The 22,413-nt window shown below is 37.0% G+C and overlaps 1 protein-coding gene across 2 annotated transcripts in view; it reads right to left on the bottom strand.

The window, feature by feature from the left end:
• The window catches only part of AP2B1 (adaptor related protein complex 2 subunit beta 1), a 128,421-nt gene that overhangs the window by 62,938 nt on the left and 43,070 nt on the right, over positions 1-22,413 (bottom strand). For both annotated transcript variants that reach the window (XM_039222627.1, XM_039222628.1), the window contains exons 10-13: positions 19,864-19,979; positions 17,234-17,399; positions 15,229-15,327; positions 6,661-6,920 (exon numbers count right to left, since the gene is read on the bottom strand). In XM_039222627.1, coding sequence (XP_039078558.1) covers positions 6,661-6,920; positions 15,229-15,327; positions 17,234-17,399; positions 19,864-19,979 — 641 coding nt within the window. The remainder of the gene's footprint in view (positions 1-6,660; positions 6,921-15,228; positions 15,328-17,233; positions 17,400-19,863; positions 19,980-22,413) is intronic.

Raw genomic sequence — 22,413 nt, 5'->3', positions numbered from 1 at the left:
TGATAGGAGGTCTGGAATTTGACTTAAGATACTCTAGCTCCCTCAAAAAGTAAAAAATTGTGGGGGTAATACATGAAACAAAATTGGCAAAACAGTGGTAACTGGGGAAGCTGAGGGACAAGGAAACAGGAGTTTGCCATACCACCCTATCTTGCATGTTTACTAAGATTTATATAATACAAAGGGAAAAAAAAAAACACTGTAAAAATTCCTTTAATAACATTTTCTTGAACATACAAGAATGAAGAATGAATAATCAATTTGATTATTATCCAAATTTTGGAGAATAAACAAAAACTAAGAAGCAAAAAAACTAGTGATGTTCCTCATAATTACAGTGGAAATCTGAAGGGATGATGGAAAATATAAATGCTGTTTTCAACTGTTAAGTTTAAAGAAAAACAAATCAAGAAATCTAACAGCTTAGGAAAAGAGCCTGGCAGTCAGAGTTCAAGGAGTATATTGGGAAGAAGTTCAAACACACATCTCAGGTGAAATCAGCAGAGTACCATGGGGTGTGGTGTAAAGAGTAGATGGTCTAGATTAAGAAGACAAAGATCAAGAATTGGCTCCAATAATTACCAACTGTGTCATCTTGGGCAAGTGACAACTTCTCTGAGACAAATTTTCCTCATCAATAAAATGCTAACAATGTTATCAAAACACAAGGATCTATTTTAAGGAGGATGAAATGAAAACATGGTGTAAACTGTAAAGCCTTGTAACAGATCAGTGGTATCTATGTTGAGTAGATCAGTTCCCTAAAGGAATACAAAGAGAAGCACAGAAAGAGAAGGTTCAGAATGAGCCTTGTGACACCATCAAGATTAATGATCAGAGAAGAGAATGAACACAGAGAAGAGAATGGCAAAGATAAAACACAGAAAAACAATCTAAGAAAGATGACAGGAGCAAAAAGTGTCAAGGAAGCCAAGATAAGAAGTATCTAGATTGGAGGAAGAGGTGCAAATATAGCCAAAAATTAATAAGGAAGTCAAAAAGGGAAGCAATTTCATATACACCTGCCAAGAAATCTATGAAATCTCTATAAAAGATATTCTCTGAACATGAAATTCTATCATCTTATGACATGTGCCATTTAAGAAGTATTCTGTCATATTGTTTTTATCAGTACCTCTAAATAGAAGGCAGAACAGGTAACAACGCACATATTTTTCCTTCCATGAGAAGGTAAAGTGCGTTAAATGAAAAGAAGTAAATGCTCCCATAGTTTCTACAAGAAATGGTAAATCATTATACATTCTTTCTAAATGACAAACACAAGAAAGTTAATGTGAAAATGTTTCCCATCTTAAACTCCTGGGAAATAACTGCATAACTGTTGCCAAAGCAATATTTTTAAAAGATGAGATTTTTCTAAATTAGACTACTATTTACCATTGCACACCGACCCCCACAAAGAACCCAAGTTTTAGTAAGCAATACCCAACTCAAAAGCACTTTTCCCAGGTGCCTGGGTGGCTCAGTAGGTTGGGCATCCTACTTCGGCTCAAGTCATGATCTCACGACTCGACTCATGGGTTTGAGCCCACGAGTCCAGCTGTGCTGGCAGCTAGCTCAGAGCCTGGAGCCTGCTTCAGATTCTGTGTCTCCCTCTCTCTCTGACCCTCCCTGCTCACTCTGTCTCTCTCTCTCAAAAATAAATAAAACGTTAAAAAAAAAAAAAAAAGCACTTTTCCCTTTTCCAAGTGATTTTTAAAAGATTTCGTTAAGTAACCATTTTCAGATCTCTAGAATAAGCAGGATAAGGTTTTACAGCATAGCTGTAATTCATTTCAGAGGCATATCATTTCTTAACTGTATAATGCAGAAGAGAGCTAGGTAATGTTAGTACTAATATGGATATGCCATTTGTAGCAATATATCATCCTTATTTATTTCAAAAGGGATTTTTATGCATTTGTGTTTCCTTTAAAAAGACAATACAAGCACAAATGGACCAAAAAATTATCTAAAAAGCAACCACATAAGGAATTGTGAAGATAAGAAATTAAGGACTATTAATCAGATAAAAACTTTATGTAAGAGATTGTGTTTCTTTTTATAGTTTAAATATTGGTTGTGTTCTAGAAATGGTTGTTTTTATTTGTTGATTTGTTTCACTTTCCCCATCCAAGAGTCAAAAGTTACCAGGAGACAGGTAATTTAAATGGCATATAAATATGGTTACAGAGGCAAGTTAAAAACAAAATCCCTATTTATTATCCAAACTTAAAGAACAGACTAGGAGATGGATGTACTTAAAAGTCAAATGATCACATCTAGAGAAGGTTAAGTATGTTTGCCTACAGGCGAAACGGCCTACTGTTACAAGGCCTAATCCTTACTAAGCCACAACTCCTCTGGGTGAAAATCACAGCAACTGCCCTAAAACCAGAGAGTCAACTCAAGTAAAGACTAATGAATATTAATAAACATTTGCTTGGATACTGACCTTTCCTTTTTGTTTATCTGTGCCCACAGTTTAAACAGAGCTGAAAACGTTGACTACCCTAATTTGTAAAACAATAAACCCTACACAAAGTGGTTACTCTGAACCACTTAAACAGCAATATGTATTAGAAAATAGTACAAGACACACATTAATTACTCTAATCACTTTGGGATCAAACTTAGGTTTAAAGTTTATTATGATGAAGGAAGGAAAGAGATTCTGAAAAAATTCCAATATATCCATTCTAAGAATTTATTAAATTAAAATTTTGAGATCAGTAAAAAGCAAGAGTTCCATGTTACCAGAGAACCTGTTCATAACAGAATTCCCTTGCTATTATGATCAATTTTGTAAAAAAAAAAAAAAAAAAGGTACAGGTAATTGAAAAACTATGTCTACAGTGAATCTAGGCTGTTATTTTTTTTTTAATTCAAGTGTAATTAACATACAGTGTTGTATTAGTTTTAGGTATACAATATAATGATTCAACAATTCTATACATTAACCCATTGCTCATCAAGCATACTCTTAATCCTTTTATTTTACCTATTCCCCTGCCATATGTGGTTTCTTAAATTCCATATATGGAAATCATAGGGTATTTGTCTTTCTCTGAGTAACTTATTTTACTTAGCATTATACCTTCTAGGTCCATCCATGTTGTTGCAAACTGCAAGATTTCAATCTTTTGTATAGCTGAGTATTATTCCATAGTGTATATATACCACATCTTCTTTATCCATTCATCTATGGATGGACACTTAGGTTGCTTCCATATCATGGCTATTGTAAATAATGCTGCAATAAACATAGGGGTGCATGTATCTTTTTGAATTAGTGTTTTCATTTTCTTTGGGTAAATACCCAATAGGGAATTACTGGACCATCTAACCTGTTCCATTGATCTATTTGTCTATTTTTGTGCCAATGCCATACTATCTGATTACTACAGCTTTGTAGTATATTTTTAAATCTGGAATTATGTACCTCCAGGTTTGTTCTTATTTTTCAAGAGTGTTTTGGCTTTTGTGATTCCATACATATTTTAGGATTCTTTGTTCTAGTTCTGTAAAAAATGCAGTTGGTATTTTGACAGGGATTGCATTAAATCTGTATATTGCTCTGGGTAGTATGGACATTTTAATAATATGGGTTCTTCAAATCCAAGAGCATGGAATATCTTTCTGTTTGTGCTGTCCTTAATTTCTTTCATCAGAATTTTATAGTTTCCAGAGTACACGTCTTTTACCTCCTTGGTTAAGTTTATGTGTAGGTATTTTATGGTTTGGTACAATTGTAAAGGGTACTGTCTTTTTTTTTTTTTTTTTTCTGATAGCATGAGAAGGGGAGGGTCAGAAGGAGAGGGAGATACAGAATCTGAAACAGGATCCAGGCTCTGAGCTAGCTGTCAGCACAGAGCCCGACGCGGGGCTTGAACCCACAAACTGTGAGATCATGACCTAAGCCAAAGTCGGAAGCTTAACCGACTGAGCCACCCAGGCGCCCCTAAATGGTACGGTCTTAATTTATCTTTCTGCCACTTACATATCAGTGTACAGAAATGCAACAGATTTCTATATATTAATTTTACATCCTACAATTTTACTGAGTCCATTTATTAGGTCTAGTAGTTTTTTGGTGGGGTCTTTAGCGTTTTCTACATATAGTATGTTAGTTGCAAATACTGCAAGTTTTACTTCTTCCTTACCAATTTGGATGCCTTTTCTTTCTTTTTCTTGTCTGACTGCTACAGCCAGAAAAGTGAGAGAGTGGACATCCTTGTCTTGTTCCTAATCTTAAAGGAAAAGCTTTGTTTTTCACCACTGAGTATGATGTTAGTTACAGGTTTTTCATATATGGCCTTTACGTTGAGGTATGTTCCCTCTAAACCTATTTTGTTGAGAGTTTTTGTCATGAATGGATATTGTACGTTCTCAAATGCTTCTTCTGTGTCTGGTGAGGTGACCATATGGTTTTTATCCTTTCTCTTGTTAATATGATGCATTATGTTCGTTAAGTTGTGAATACTGAACTATGCTTGTATCCCTGGAAAAAATCCCATTTGATCAAGGTGAATCTTTTTTTAATGTATTGTTGGGTTCAGTCTGCTAATATGTTGTTGAAGATGTTTAATCTACATTCATTAGAGATATTGACCTGTAGTTTTCTTATTCTGTAGTGTCTTCATCTGGTTTTGGTACCAGAGTAATGCTGGCCTTATGGAGTGAATTTGGAAGCCTTCCTTCCTCTTCTATTTTTTGGAATAATTTAAGAAGAATAAGTATTAACTATTTGATAGAATTTACCTGTGAATCCATCTGATTCTGGATTTTTGTTTTTTGGGAATTTTTTGATTACTGATTCAATTCCATTGCTAGTAAGAGGTCTGTTTAAGCTTTCTATTTCTTCCTCATTCAGTTTAGAAGGTTACAGATTTCTAGGAAACATACATTTCTTCTAGGTTGTCCAATCTGCTATATATAATTTTTCATTCTCTTTTAATGCTTTTTATTTCTGTGGTATCAGTTATTTCTCTTTCACTTCTGATTTGAGTCTTTTTTCATCCTTTTCTTGAGGAGTCTGACTAAATATTTACCAATTTTATTGATTTTTTTCAAAGAACCAACACCTAGTTTCCTGGATCTATTCTATTGCTTGTTTGGTTTTTTTTTAGTCTCTATTTCCTTTCTTTTGGTTCTAATCTTTACTATTTCCTTCTTTCTACCAGCTTTGTTTTTTTCCCTAGCTCTTTTAGGTGTAAGGTTAGGTAGAGATTTTACTTACTTCCTGAGTTAGGTCTCAGGAAGGTGTTGCTATAATATAGTCTTCCCTCTTAGAACAGCACTGCTGCACCCAACTCTGTGTAAATGACCTAATCAAAAAACTGTGCACAGGGTGGTTGAAAGGATAAAAAAGCAAGAGCCACCTATATGCTGCCCATTAAGGGACTCACTTCAGACCTAATGATGTGCAGACTGAAAATGAAGGGATGCAAAAACATTTACCATGCAAATGGAAGCAAAAAGAAAGATGAGGGAGCAATACTTACACTGGACAAAATAGACTTGGAAAGTATCCAACAAGAGGATATAACAATTGAAAATATTTATGTACCTAACATAGAAGCACCTAAATACATAAAGCAACTATTAATAGATATCAAGAGAGAAACTGACAGTAGTTCAATAATAGCAGAAAACAACACCCTACTTAGGTCATCCAGAAATCATCCAGAAAATCAATCAGCAGCTTTGAATGACACATAGGACGGAAGGCTTTTTAACAGATACATGCAGAACATCCCACTCAGAACATACCAAAACAGGAGAATACACATTTTTGTCAAATGTTCTCCAGAACAGATATGTTAGGCCACAAAACAAATCTCATAAATTCAAAAAACTGAAATCGTATCACGCATGTTTTCTGACCACAATGGTATAAAACTAGAAATCAATCACAAGAAAACAAGCTGGAAAGAACATAAATACACAGAGGCTAAATAACATGCTCCTAAACAATGAATGGGTTAACCAACTAATCAGAGAGGAAATCAAAAACAAGGAGACAAATGAAAATGAAAACATAGTTGTTTTCATATTGTATCCCCAAATCTTTGGGATGTACCAAAAGCTGTTCTAAAAGGGAATATTACAGTAATATAGGCCTACCTCAAAAAGCAAGAAAAATCCCAAATCTAACCTTATACCTTAAGGTGCTAGAAAAAGAACAGAGCCCAAAGCCAGTAGAAGGAAGGAATTTAGGGAACTCTCCTCTTGTGCTTGCTTCGGCAGCGAATATACTAAAGAACCCGCCTCTTGATTTTGGCCATGATCTCACAGTTTCCTGAATTCATAGCCCGCACTGGGCTCTGTGCTGACAATGCAGAACCTGCTTGGGATTCTTTCTCTCTTCCCCTCCCCTACTCATGCTGTCTCTCTCAAAATAAATAGACTAAAAAAAAAAAAAAAAAAAAGGTCTTCACCATTTTCTAAAGCTGTTATCTTACCTACTTCTCAGATCAGAACACAGAAGAGCCTTTCACCTATAATGTATGTGGTCACTGGTATTTAGATGGAGCCCCTGGGGCATTATAATAAATTTGCAAAATGCATAGCAAGCTCTTTTCTAGGCTATAAAAATATGAGAAAGACCAACTTTATCTAAAGAGTTACTGTCACTCAAAACCGAGTTCACCTGCTTACCTCCCATGATGTATTGGCAAGTGTTTGCGATGGATTCCATGACTTCCTTCCACAAAAGCATTGGGAGGTTTATGGTATACCGAGGCCAAAGACCCAATGTGGCATATTAGCTCATCCAGCAGAGTTGGCTCAATAAGATCTGTCTCCTCCGAGATCAGTGGCTTCTCAGACAAGACTACTTCTTTGGCTGTGACAGGGTCCGTTGAGAGAAGGCGCCAATAAATATAGCCCCGGTCTCGAAGGTCAGGATTATCAGAATCCTAATGAAAGGCAAGAGCAAGAAGGTATAAATGGAATTTTTCTCCATACAGAAACCAAACTTGTCCGATTTATATCAAGGCAAAGCTGTAGTGATTTATAAAGTTGGCTGTTAAGGTATTTAAACTCAATACAGTTTTAATATAATAATTCTATCATCTCTAATGTTCCAAAGAATTTAAATATAACTTGAAATAGGTTAGTCCTAAGATTAAAATTCATTGAAAATTGGGAAAAGGAAAATAGAAGTTTAATCTGATAGAAATTAACTCCTTGAGATGACGTTGGAACATCAAAATAATGCTTTAAAAAATGTTTTTAATGTTTGTTTATTTTTGAGAGAGCTAGCGAGAACGCGCATGAGGGTGTGTGCATATGAGCAGTGGAGGGGCAGAGAGAGAGGGAGGGTGGGAGAGAGACACAGAATCCCAAAGCAGGTTCTAGGCTCTGAGATGTCAGCACAGAGCCCAATGCAGGGCTCAAACTCACAAACCAGAAAATCATGACCTGAGCCAAAGTTGACCACTTAACTGACTGAGCTATTTGGGCACTGCCCCCCCTCCCCCCAAATGCTTTTTAACTGCTATAAACAAACATAGGCAGGATTATTCATTAAACAGATCTTAAAAATACTTCACCCATACCTTCTTTCTTCATTCAAACATTTATTAAGTATCTCCTATGGAGACACTGGCTAGGCCCTGGAAATAAAGAGATGACAACACACAGTGCCTGACTTTAGTAAGTCCAGAGTACTAATTATTACAATATAGTATGAGAGGTACTATTATCTAAAATAATAAACAACTGTTAAGAAGATAATGGAACTAAATGCTTCCCAAAGGGGTGACATTTTAATTTAATGGTCTTGTTTTTTCTGTGGTAGTTTTTAAATGATTTTATTCATACTCATAGCTAATAAAAATTCATCAATGCCACATCACAATTAGAAGTCTGTAATATATTGGAGTGCCTGCGAGGCTGTCTGTTGAGTGTCTGACTCTTGATTTCTGCTCAGGTCATGATCCCAAGGTCATGGGATTAATCCCTGTCGGGCTCCACCCTGGGTGTGAAGCCTACTTGGGATTCTTTCTCTTTCTCACTCTCCTCTACTCGCACTTGCTCTCTCTCAAAAAAAAAAAAAAATTGTAATATAAAAATAAGTCTCTAAATAAATAAAATAATGATAATAATAAGTCTCCAGGGTGCCTAGCTGGCTCAGTTGGTAGAGCACATGACTCTTGACGACGGGATTGTGCGTTCAAGCCCTACACTAGGTGCATAAAAACAAAACCTTTTAAAAAATATTTTTTAATTAAAATAAATAAAATTTTAAGTCTCCCCAAACATCCAACCCTTCCCCACTTTAACTCTACATCCCTAGGATAGCCATATTAACAGTGTGATTATGTGTCCTTCCACGGAGCTCCCAAGTATACATACATTCATTTTATATACAACCAACTTCACATTATATATACTTCTCTGCAAGGCGCTTTCTATACACTTGCAAATTTCCCCTGTATATACAGCACTGCATCATTATTTACTAGTGCCCTGTCAGTGGACATTTAGATTGTTGCCTCTTTCTCCCTCCTTCCTGCCATTCATGCATTCATTTATGTGAACATTACAAAGCGGACTTCTCAGAGTATGTCCATATGCTGGCGTTCCAGCTGTTTTAGTGCCCCAACAATAAGTCCCTGTTTTAGTATCTTTACTTAAAACACACATACAAAAATATTTTCTTCAAAACTAGGCCAATTTGAGGGCTTCCATGTGAGTTTCTAGGAAGGCAGATAAATTGGTTCATGATTTTGCCACTTAAAGCACTAACATCCAGCTTAATAAACCCTCGCAGTGACCCCGATGGTTCTGACTACATGATTTCATATGGTTTTTCTTAGTCATGTATTGTTTAATTTGCACCCAGAGTGGACCAATGGTTAAAAACAAAAAAGCATAAGGGTGCCCAGGTGGCTCAGGTCATGATCTCACAGTTTGAGTTTGAGCACTGCATTGGGCTCTATGCTAACAGCTCAGAGCCTGGAGCCTGTTTTAGATTGTGTCTCCCTCTCTCTGCCCCTCTCCTGCCTACTCAGTCTCTGTCTCTCTCTCAAAAACAAAAATTTAAAAAAGCATCAAGAACACTGAGATATGGCAAGTCAGTTAATAGAATATCAAAATGGTAAATATAACTCAAGAGAATCTTGATCACGTTCATAGGTTCATGTTACACAGCATATAAAATGTTTGTAGTATTTGAAATGCCAGGGTTAAAAAAAAGAAACAGTGATAATATTCAATTTACATGAATTGACTGTTTTGTTTTTGAGAAGCTGGGTAATTGGTTTATAAATAGCATGCTGAAACCTCCTTATTTTATTTGGAAACAAAGTTTGAACATTACAAAACATAAACAAGTTGACTTTTTTTTAGTGTTTATTTTTAAGAGAGAGAGCGTCCATGCATGCATGAGCTGGGGAGGGGCAGAGAGGGAGACAGAGGATCAGAAGCGGGCTCCCCACTGACAGCAGAAAGCCTAATGTGAGGCTTGAACTCACAAACCGAACCGTGAGATCATGACTTGAACTGAAGTCTGATGCTTTAACTGACTGAGCCACCTAGGCACCAGAAACAAGTTGATTTTTTAAAATAATAGACTACCAGTTTCTCAAGTTTCAGGTCAGGAAAGCAATCCCCACCACAGCTTTTGTTGATATATAAATGAATACTGCACATCACTTGACCAGAAAAATTCAGTCTTCTGTCTTTGTAGATTAGTAATATTGTTGAAATATTAAACTTCATAATACAATTTAATGGATGAAAATAGAATACTTTTTACTTCGAATTATTTCTCTCCTCTATTATGCACATACTTAACAAATGGCAAAATAAATAAATAAATAAATAAATAAATAAATAACTCCTGTGGAGATTCACAAAACTACGTACATCTATAATAAAAGTTTAGAGTCCTCCTGTCCCTCACAAATTCAAAACACTGCAATAGAGCAAAATGCTGCATATAGAATCAGTGGATTAAAGGGTATACACACTGTAAATCTTAATAGACACACGCTTTAAAAATATCCTGTGAGAAATGAATGCAAATTTTCCAAAACCTGAAGTTAAAGAACAGGCAAGGATCTCTACCGTTTGAACACTGCTGTTGTGAGGGCTGATGTCTTAGGCCTACTGTACGCTGGTCATCACTGCCTCACTAGTCACATGGAGGCCGCCTCCACAATAAATCAGGCCCAGTCAAGACATGTGACATAAAAATAGAAATCTTTATGATTTTAAGGTGCCACTTGATGTTTGGTGACTCAGAAAATTTGTTTTGGATCTGCTTTTCTGTTAGCCCCCTAGTTCCTTGCCAGGATCTGGGAAACTAGTCAATTTCTTTTTTTATTTCTTCTTTAATGTTTTTCCCATCTTTATTGAGATACAACTGACATACAACATTATTTAAATTTAAGATGTACAATGTGTTGTTTGGTACATTTAATATACTGCAAAATAATTACCACTGTAGCATTAACTGACATATTCATCATGTCACTTAATTACCATTTCTTTCTTGTAGTGAGAACATTTAGGACCTACTCTCTTAGCAACTTTCAAGTACAACTTTCAATAACACAGTATTAACTATAATCATTATGCTGTACATTAGATCCCTAGAACTTACCCATCTTCTAACTATAGGCTTGTATCTTTTGACCACTATCTCCCCATGCCCCATCACCACCCAGACCCTGGTAACCACCATTCTACCCTGTTTCTATGAATTTGGCTTTTTTTTTATATTGCACATATAAGTGATACCAACAGTATTTGCTTTCTTTGCCTGACTTATCTTCCTTAGCATAATGCCCTTAGGGATCCATTCATGTTACAAACCAGAGGATTTCCTTCTTTCTCATGGCTGAATAACATTCTTGCGTGTGAGTTGTGTGTGTGTACCACATTTTTGTATTACCAGATGTGTGACTGCTTTCTTTTCTTAATGTTTATTTTTGAGAGAGACAGACATAGAATCTGAAGCAGGTTCCAGGCTCTGAGCTGTCAGCACAGAGCCCGATGCAGGGCTCAAACTCATGAACCATGAGAACATGACCTGGGCCGAAGTCTGATGCTTAACTGACTCAGCCACCCAGGTGCCCTGGAAAAATAGTACATTTCTAGAAAACTTGAGAGCTTCCAAAATTATTCTTACCAGACATGCTCTAAAACAGAAAACTGTATTACACATCAACATTACAACACACCAGGAAAGTCACTCAGTGCCAGATACTAGGGCCACCTCACAAGAGATTTTCATTATGTCAAGATCAGGCCCAGGAATTTACATGTCCAGCACAGGTGATTTTGATAATGGTGTTCTCTAGTTCATAGATAGAGAAGTCTTCATCTTAATTTTTCTTTCATACGCTCTACAGGGTAATTATTAAAGTCTGGACACTTCTGTGTGTATTCTTAACTGATTCCTCTATAACTACCAAAGCAGAGAAGACATACCTTTGAAATGAAACCTTGGATTCAAGGGTTCATTTCCTTTTCCCCTACATTAGAAATAATATTTCTAATTAATCGTCATTTTATTTAAAGTTACAAGCACAGAGGCGCCTGGGTGGCTCAGTCAGTTGAGTGTATGACTTCGGCTGACTTCTGATTTCATGGTTCGTGAGTTCGAGTCCCACATAAGGCTCTGTGCTCTGTACTAATAGCTCAGAGCCTGGAGCCTGTTTTGATTTCTGTGTCTCCCTCTTTCTGCCTCTCCCTCACTTGTGCTCTGTCTCTCTCAAAAATAAACAAACATAAAAAAATTTTTATTAATAAAAGTAAGGTTAGAAGCATAAATATTTCACATTACTTCACTGAATTATCATCATAGGTAAAAACAAAAAGTATTAATTAACTCTACTGTTGAAATGGGAAAGGAGCAGTATTAAAATGAAATTTGCTCAGGCGTGTCTTGAACCATAAATGTACCAGAAATAGAACCCCACCACCCAATTCAAATTAACACAACTTAGGGGACCTGGGTGGCTCAGTTGTTTAAGTATCTGACTTCAGCTCTGTTCATGATCTCACAGTTTGTGAGCTTAACCCCCACATCAGGCTCTGCACTGATAGCAGGAGTTCAATCATGCCTAGGATTCTCACTCCCCTGCCCCTCCCCCACTCACGCTTTGTCTCTCTCAAAATAAACTTAAAAAAATAAATAAACAAACTTAATTAACACAAGATCACACTGCCTTCAACTGAAATTGGTACAAGCCATAAGTATTAGGTTCTTATTTCACAAACTTGGGGGGCCGGGGGGGGGCATAAAACAAAGAAAACTCTTCCAATGGTAAACACTTATATACAAATGTGTTGTTCTTTTATGCTAACTTCTCAGATCTCATTAACTGGACAGAAAAAGCTAGGCTAGAAAAACTGCTTAATAATTATAACCAAATATGAAAATAATCACCCACAATGATCTTAAAACCACTAAGTTAGCTTGTATGTACTGGCTTACGCACAATAGTGTTTCAGAGAGGGAAAGCAGGGAAGGTGTAGTCTCAAAATCATCCCTGACCTTCAGGCTAGAGCAGCAGCACAGCATGGTAGATAAGGGCAAAGACTCTGGAGCCAGGCTACCCGGGGTTGATTCCTCACTCTGCCCCATACTAACTGGTCCTAATTCTCTCTCAGTTTCCTCATCTATAATAGGAATAACAATATCAACCATTACTGAGATTAACTTAATGTGTAAAGTCCTTACTAGAATGCCTGGTACATAATAAGCACAATAAAAACGGTTCTTATTAAAGATTTTATACTAGTCCTTGTACAAAAAAATCTACAATCAGAAATATCTGATTGTCTACTTATACTCTGCCCTAGTTCTAGAAAAGGACTTAGCGTAGCTTACAAAAATGCATCAATGGCTAGAGAGCATAAGTCAGAACTAGAAACAGAAAACTGCATGCCACAATGACATACACATTTTCTACAAGAGATCCTTATATTCGACTCTAAGGTTTCCAAATGATATGAACATGAAATCTAGTTAGGTAAGCCATTCACAGGGGCAGTTAACTACATACCTACCAATGCTTAGGAGAATCCAAAACTGGTTAGGAATTTGTTTACTGGAACCTCATAAAGAAAGAAAAACATATAATGGAATAACAAATTACTTTGACAACAGATCCAAATAGGATAGCTTCTAATGACAGCCCTACTATAAGATGAAGGTATCAGTATAATTTAATAAATGCAATTTTATTAGGGGTCAGGTACAATGCAGTCTCGATACCCAGCTCTCTACCAGTCTGGCTTAATTAGGTAGCGAATTTCATCTGTAAGAACAGAGTCCTTGTATTATTTAAGCAATTCTCCCTAAACACTTATCTCAGGCAAATTTTGATAAATAACAGGAGATAATAAGATTGAGTCTGAACTCTGACAAAAATCCAAAATATAGCTCTCTTATGATGCCTTTTAAATACAGACCTATAGGCCTTAAAATAGGCAATGGAGATGGAGATAGGGCTGAGAACCTGTGAATACAATGGAACCTACCAAGGACATTTGCTTGATTTTAAGACTATCCCTATCTAGACATAAGCAGTGATAGAGAGCAAGACCCAAATTCTCTTTAGAAACTTGCTGTAAATCCACCTTAACACAGATACAAATGGGTGGGCAAGGGTCTACACTAAAAAGTCCAGAACTCTCAGGGTATCTTAGATGGCTTAGTGGCTTAAGTGGCTGACTTTGGCTCAGGTCATGGTCTCGTGGTCCGTGAGTTGGAGTCCTGCATCAGGTTCTAGGCTGACAGCTCAGAGCCTGGAGCCTGCTTTGGTTTCTGTGTCTCCCTCTCTTTCTGCCCCTCCCCCATTCATGCTCTTTCTCTCTCTCAAAAATAAAGATTAAAAAATTAAAAAAAAAAGTCTAGAATATTCAATTCAATACAGGTATTAAATAACCACAGCCTTGATGGTTATAGAAATTGCTCTGCTTCAGGCAAAGGAAGATGTTTAAAAGGGAAGTTTCTTGGGGAGCCTGGGTGGCTTAGTCGGTTAAGCATCCGACTTTCGCTTAGGTCATGATCTCGCGGTTCGTGGGTTCGAACCCACGTCGGGCTCTGTGCTGACTGCCAGCCCAGAGCCTGGAGCCTGTTTCAGTCTGTGACTCCCTCTCTCTCTCTGACCCTCCCCTGCTCACGCTCTCTCTCTCTCTCCTAGAAAAAACATTTAAAAAAAAAAAAAAAAAGGGAAGTTTCTTTTCTTTTTAAAGAAACATTTCAAAGAACGCTTACAAATAAATATTAAAAGATATAAAATAACAGGAAAGATGACAGATAAGAACTAGGCAAAATACTATGAAAGGATTTCAAATTTTGATAATCTACCACTATACAGAGATGAATAAGAAAAAATGGTAAACTTAATATCTAAATCTGATTCCATGTATAGACACACATCTGAACTTCTGACAGCCTGCTACAGCCAGCAGGTTCTCAAATTCAATTAAGAGCATAATGAAATTATGATGAATTGATGATTGCTATACTAGTTACACTAAATAATTGTTTTGATTTCTGTGGACCTAAAATGGTGACAATAATTCTATGGCCAGTTGCCACATTCCTGAAATCAGAACTCATCCTAGGGAGGACCAAAAATGTCAAATAATTAAGGAGGCATCATAAGCACTTTAAAATTATTTAAAGAGAAAGGCAATCAATTCCAGAAGGTAGAAAGACTACCAGAGAACTTTGTTGAGGTATTTATCAATATTAAATCATTATACTTTCATTTTAAAGGTGAAATTAAGTAAACCGGAAGGATTGAGACTTAAGTGAGTCATCCAGTACTGTGAGACTCAATGTCATTTTCACATAGTAGGTCCTTCATTAAAAGTAAAATATCTAAGTACAATTTTCATGAACAATCATAGAAACTGGAGTCAGTTCATTTAAAAGCCATAAAGGCAACTATAATTTGGTGGTATATGTATAAGAGATACTATTTTTATATTTTAACAGGATCTAAAGACAGTGCCCTTTCTGATTAAAACCTCCCCAAATGAGGGTTGCCTGGCTGGCTTAGTCAGTGGGGCATGTGACTCTTGATCTTGGGGTTGTGAGTTCAGTTCAAGCCATACCTTGGGCATAGGGCCTACTTAAAATAATAAAAATAGATAGATAAATAAATAAATCCCCCCATTGAATCTTAAGAGTTTCATAATTTCTGAAATATAAAACCAGACAAATCAAACCTACTCTTTTTCTAGATTTCATACCTGTGTTGCCAAACTCAAGACTTGCTGTACCAGCTCCTGTGTTTCGGATGGTTTCTTGAGAAACAGCTTCACTATGGCAGTAAGCAGAGTGAGCTGCACCTGAGGGATGTAATTTAACAGATAAAGTAAAAGACATTTACATTATTACCTATCATTATTTCCAAAGTAGTGCTTACCTATCTATGAATTTTTTTTTTAATTTTTATTTATTTCTAGGAGAGAGAGAGAGACAGAGTGAGCAGGGGAGGGTCAGAGAAAGAGGGAGATACAGACTCTGAAATAGGCTCCAGGCCCTGACCTGGCAGTCAGCACAGAGCCTGATGCGGGGCTCGAACCCACGAACCGCGAGATCATGACCTAAGCGAAAGTCGGACGCCCAACCGACTAAGCCACCCAGGCGCCCCTTACCTATCTATGAATTACTACCTGGTCTTTCTGAGTCGGCGGGGGGGCTCAGCCAGTGGAGCATCAGACTCTTGGTTTTGGCTCAGGTCATGATCTCAAGGTTTGTGAATTCGAGCCCAGCATTGGGTTCTACACTGGCTGTGCAGAGCCTGCTTGGGATTCTCTTTCCCTATCTCTCTGCCCCGCCCCCTGCTCATTCTCTCTCTCGCTCAAAAATAAATTAATTTGAAAAAAAAAAAAAAAAAAACCCAAAACTCACTAGCCTCTTATCCCAAAATTGCATTTTTGGCACAAAAAATTGCTTATTTAGTAAATCCCTTATTATTCATTTCCACCAAAAGATACAACTTGGGGAGAATTAGGACATTATCTGTCATATTAGGGCAAGAGCCAAAAAAAAAAACAGTAAAACTATGCCAGATCACAGTTTGTTAAAAATGGGCTGCTAAGGGGCACCTGGGTGGCTCAATTGGTTAAGCATGGTCATGATCTTGCAGTTGATGAGTTTAAACCCTGTGTTAGGTTCTGTGATGCCAGTTCAGAGCCTGGAGCCTGCTTCCAAATCTGTGTCTCCCTCTCTTTCTGCCCCTCCCTCCCTCATGCTCTCTCTCTCTCTCTCTAAGATAAATAAATATATAAAACAAATTTTTTAATGTGAAAAAAAAAATATGGGCTGCTGAACCAGACACAAAGCTATAGGCTTGTATGTGTTCCCTGTTAAGGCCTATTAAAATTACTGTGGTGGACTACATACATGACCTTCAATTTGCAGTGAGTGCAAATGCCAGGGGAAAAGGGTTTTATAATCTATTTGCTTCTCTGGGCCCACAGCTCCAAGGTCAGGTCTCTCCATTTTGGTAAAGGAGAGACAGAAGATCCACAGAGAATCTTTCCAAACCACACATGCCAGTCCCCATCCCAGCCCTAAGTGAAAACCCCTGCTGATGGGGTGCCTGGGCGGCTCAGTTGGTTAAGCGTCCGACTTCGGCTCAGGTCATGATCTCACAATTCGTGGGTTCAAGCCTTGTGTCAGGCTCTATGCTGACAGCTAGCTCTGAGCCTGGAGGCTGTTTCGGATTCTGTGTCTCCCTCTCCCTCTGACCCTCCCCTGCTCATGCTCTCTCTCTCTCTCTCTCTCAGAAATAAATACAACATTAAAAAAAGAAAAAATTAAAAGAAAACCCCTGCTGGAATGAACCACAACCATTACAAATAGGAATAGATCATCATCTTCCAGTGACAGAAAATTAAAAAGTGCTACCTACTGCTCTCAGCCATTAGTTGTTAAAGTGTGGTCCTGGACCACTAGTAGCAGGAGCACCCTGAACCTGGTAAGAAAGGAGAATGCTTAAGCCTATCTCAGACCCACTGAGTCAGAAACTCCAATGGTGGGGATATCAACCTGTGCTTTAACAAACTCTCTAGGTTCACTAAAGTTTGAGGACCACTGGTCTAAGGCAGATTTGTTCCACAAGAAATCAGCACAATTGAAAATGTCATCAATTCTCAACACATACACACAGACATGAAAGGGTGCAACTTTTACTTTCACTGAAAATTTCCCCAAAAGATCTGACACAGGACACAGATTAGAACTTACCTGGGTGCTTTCATCATGAAAACCCTCCAGGAAGCTCTCCAGTAACTCATCTGCATTGTCAATTCTCTCAGCATATTCTCCCACAATCCAAATCATAGCTGCTCGAGCATCTGGTTCATCCAGCGAGTCTAAGTTCTCACACAGAGTGGCAATGATGCTTTCATACCTGATTTAACAAAATGAACTATGTTACTGAGGGCACAGTTGAGAACTATATTTAACAATGAAGGCTAAACAAAATGACCAACAAGGTACCCTAAACCAAACCACCAAACTACAAAGGCTTTTGGTCAAGAGAATGCACAGGCTTTAAGCCAGAAGATTATGAATGTCTTAAATTTCCCTTCAATTATTTTTCATAACTTAACCAGACTGTCATAAAAGCTTATCAGATATTCTTTTCACATGGAAAATTAACCTGTGATTTCTAACAATCTTTCTTATAACTATAGAGAATTTTCTGTTATCTATTTTGCCTTTAACCTGAGGGAACAGAAATCCCACTTTACTTCTAAGAAAATGAAGTTAGGCAACAATAGTATCCAGACTAGAAACAGTAATTTTGTCCATTAATCCACTATCTCTGCTTTTTTAATAGAGATCTTTATGTTCTTTCTTCCCATGGCACCCACACTAAGGACTTCTTTCTCCAAAGAAACAGATAATTCAAGTAATTGTTTTTATTTGTTGAGTCTATAATGCTCTCATTTTAACATGTTGAATCCATCCCCTTGGCTAATGTAGTTTTAAACATAAAAATGACAATGTGTAATAAACTAGATGTAGACAACTGAATAATACATTTAATGGTTTGTCCTAATTCCACGGATTAAACTTGTTTTTTGATAGCACTTCCTTAAAATTAAACTGTCATAAATCCCTATTAATAGATACCAGAAATGGACACATTTCTCTGCTAATCCCATTGAAATCTACATCTTTACCCATAATATTTCTAAATTTAGAAACCCAACTCCCTTCTTTTCTGGGAGAGTGGTATAGTACACGTTCCTTTTTACTATATATATATATATATAGTAAACTATATAGTTTACTATATATATATATATATAGTTCCTTTTATATATATATATATATATATTTTAAATGTCTATTCATTTTTGAGAGAGAGAGAGAGAGTACAAGTAGGGAGGGGGAGAGAGACACAGAATCGAAAGCAGGTTTTAGGTTCTGAGCTGTCAACACAAAAGCCTGATGCGAGGCTCAAACACACAGAGAGATCCTGACCTGAGCCGAAATCGGACACTTAACTGACTGAGCCACCCAGGCGCCCCATTTAACACTATCTTTAAAGACTAATCAGAATCTTCAGCACAACACCTATATTTATAAGGCAAAAGGAGACTTAGGATGCTTTACAAGACCTGCTCTTATTTAATACTTTCAAATTCTTTAATTGCCTGCTTTCAAAAGCAAACCTAATGAAGTATTTTTGCTTTATAAACTAAAAAGGCTCAATGTGAAAATCTGTGGAGTGAAACCATAGATGTAATATGTGAAAAAATGTGTAGATTTTACATATCTTTATGGGAAAGGCTAGAATACTGCAAAAAAGGTCAGAGACTGATAATTTGTTACATGTTCTATAATTTTCTACAAAGTAGTGGGTAACATGCAAAGTAAACAATGTAACTATTACCTTCCAATCTTTCATAATTGTGTGGTTATTAATTTATCATTCAAACTGAAACATTTATTTCTGACAGTGAAAAGAAGCACAAGCATTAATTATGCCTGGTAACAGGCATAAATAAATATGCCTCGATAATCTGGAATATAAGGGTTTTCTGTTTAATAGTAACGTCATCAAGAAAGAATCTGGTTAACTTCAATATATGCAAATTGACAGTCCTATTCAGACAGGGCTTCAATTCTTCTCAAAGTAAATAAAGCAGGATGAAAAATTAGGTTTTAATCCCTGTGCTAACCACCTTACATTTTTTTTTTATTTTTATTTTTTTAAATTTATTTCTGAGAGAGAGACAGCGTGAGCAGGGAAGGGTCAGAGAGAGAGGGAGACACAGAACATGAAGCAAGCTCCAGGCTCTGAGATAGCTGTCAGCACAGAGCCCGACGTGCGGCTCAAACCCACGAACTGTGAGACCATGACCTGAGACGAAGTCAGAAGCTTAACCGACTGAGCCACCCAGGGATCCCTTTTTTTTAACTTTTAAAATATAGCTTTTGTTTTTAACTATGTTTAATCTAAAAATGACTTTTCAGGGGTGCCTGGGTGGCTCAGTCAGTTGAGCATCTGACTTCTGCTCAGATCACGATCTCCCAGTCTGTGGGTTCAAGGCCCATATCAGGCTCTGTGCCACAGCTCAGAGCTTGGAGCCTGCTTCAGATTCTCTCTCTCTCCCTCTCTCTACCCTGCCCCTGCTCATTCTCTGTCTCTCTCTCTCTCTCAAAAATAAACATTAAATTTTTTTTAAATAGAGAATTTATTTTTCATAATAAGTTGCCCTATTTTAGTAAGATTTGTGACAAAATACCCTATTATAACCAGTTACGTTACAAAGAATAATTCATACATAGCCAATTCCAAAGTGCCTTACTTAAAATCTCCTATATGATTTGAAGAAGAGAGTAGAAGTATTTGGACATACTTGTTGGGGTATTTCCGAAAGATGTCCCTGATGACAACAATTGCCTCTTGGACCACATAATTTACTTTGGTCTGGATGAGATCAAGCAATGTGCTCACACAGCGCTCTGCAGATTGCTATGAAGAAGAACACAATAAATGACAAGTCAGACCATCTCTCCAATAATGCAACCTCAATATGGAAATAACTTTGCAACATACATGTGCACCAACTAAGCTAGACTAAAAGATCAGGCACCTAATCTGACCAAGCTATACTAGAGGCTAGGCTACCTATCTGATGGAGATACACAGGATTTCCAGATATACCCCAAATTTTATTCATTGCAAAATATACTAACAGATGAGTGGGACCAAATGAAAATAATCATCTTCGATACCCATGAGAACAGAAATGAGAAGAAAGAGTATGTCAAGGCAGATCTTTATCTGGAGTTCATGGATAAGTGGGACAGCAGAAGGCATCTTTAAACCTCTTGAAATGAGGGTTGCCTGGCTGGCTCTGCTAGAGGAGCATGCAACTCTTGATCTCAGGGTCATGGTTCAAGCCCCGTGTTGAGTGCACAGACTACTTAAAAATAAACTCAACCAATCAATAAATAAAACAAACCTCTTGAAATGAAACTGCCAAATTGCATATGTGCATATTTTCCAGGGAGAGGATTCATAGCTTTCATTTATTTTCAAAGTTATCTATGACTCAAAAAATTCTTAAGGAAAATTTGCCATCTTTTGAACTATATAACTGCAAGTCTATGGCCTTAGGTAAACCACAATTTTCCACAGCCTTTAGTTCATCTATAAAATAGAATTGAATCCATTAACTTTTATTAATGAGGGAGTATGGGAGAATACAAGTGATAAAACTAATGTACTAAAACTCTAGATCATAGTTTTTAAAAAGAGAAAGGTTTTGGACAAGAGACCCTAAAAATCAAGGACTAATTTATCATATCTTACCATGTACTATGATGGGTCACTCCATTAGATGTCTCTTGATAAGATGCCATAGAAAGTACACAGCATGAGAAGAGATACTTTTGCCTAACACTGAACATGAACATTATCAACCCTCTAGATTTAATTATTTACAAGGGATGGCAGAATGAGATAAACAATATCACTAAACTACACTAGCGAAATCCAGACTCTGGGAAATTGTATAAACCTAATGACATATTCACTTTAATACATGGCACCTCAAGAAGTAAAGCTTAAGAGACATGGTAACCAAATGTAACATGTGGATCTTCTTTAGATTTTAATTTGAATAAGCCAAGTATAAAAAGACACAATTAGGGAAAATTGAACATGTTCTGAGTAGTCAATGAGATCAAGAATTATTGTTAGTTGTTGGGTATAGTAATGGTATCGTGACAATATATTTTTTTAGGGAAGGGACCTAATCTATTAGATACACACATTGGACTAATACTTCAGTAAGATCATATCTGGCATCTGCATTAAAATACAATAGCACTGGGGTGCCTGGATGGCTCAGTTGGTTAGGCATTTGACTTCTGATCTCAGCTCAGGTCATGACCTCAGGGTCATGAGTTCAAGCCCCAAGCTGGGCTCTGTGCTGGGTGTGAAGCTTACTTAAAAAACATATACAATCACACTCCATTTCCTTGAAGGGGAAGGGACAAGATAAAAGCAACACGTTGATACTTGTTCAAAATGGATGACGTGTACATGACAGCTAATTAATCAATTTTAGTGTATGCCTGAAAACTTCTGTCATAAAATCTTTTAAAGGTGCGAAGTTAAACCACTCTAAGCATTTTAATAAAAACAAAATTGTATCTTGATGTTATTCATATGATGATTCTGTTGCACCATCATTTCTGATGGTAGAAATGATTCTACCATCTTTTATGTACTTTTTCCATTTCTGGATTCTATTTTATTCATTTTCATCCAATAATTCCTATGTGGTTATCGCAACAGCAGAATTAAAAATCTTTAAACATATATATAAGTTGTGATAAATCATAGAGTATGTAGGATATGGGCTGCTGTAGGGTCTAAATTATCATAAATAACACAAATGAAGTGCTTAACAGAGGGTTTGATATAAATTTTAATATTTAGGTGAGCCCTTTGTATCATTATTATAATCAAGACAAAAGGCTATCTCCCATGATGCATCAATATTTGAAAAATATTTAAGTCTGGCATAGTAATTTTTAAAAATTTTTATTTTTTTCTGAGAGAGACAGAGCATGAGTGGAGGAGGAACAGAGAGAGATGGAGACACAGAATCTGAAGCAGGCTCCAGGCCCTGAGCTGTCAGCACAGAGCCCGACATGGGGCTCGAACCCACAAACTGAGATCATGACCTGAGCCAAAGTTGGACACTTAATGACTGAGCCACCCAGGCGCCCTTGAAACAGTAATATTTCAGCAAATTGTCCAAATTGTCATCTCAACCATATTGCTTTTGATTAAAGAAAATAAAAAACCCTACCATTAAAGCAGTATGGCAGAGGAACAAGATTAACCATCCGATCACTGTTCAGACAAAGAAATCCAGGACCAAGGAAATACA

Source organism: Hyaena hyaena, unplaced genomic scaffold, assembly GCF_003009895.1.
Source record: "Hyaena hyaena isolate Hyena2069 unplaced genomic scaffold, ASM300989v1 scaffold_1167, whole genome shotgun sequence".
NCBI lineage: Eukaryota > Metazoa > Chordata > Mammalia > Carnivora > Hyaenidae > Hyaena > Hyaena hyaena.
The sequence above is the reverse complement of the archived record's forward strand: the minus strand, read 5'-3'. Positions and strand labels throughout refer to the sequence as shown.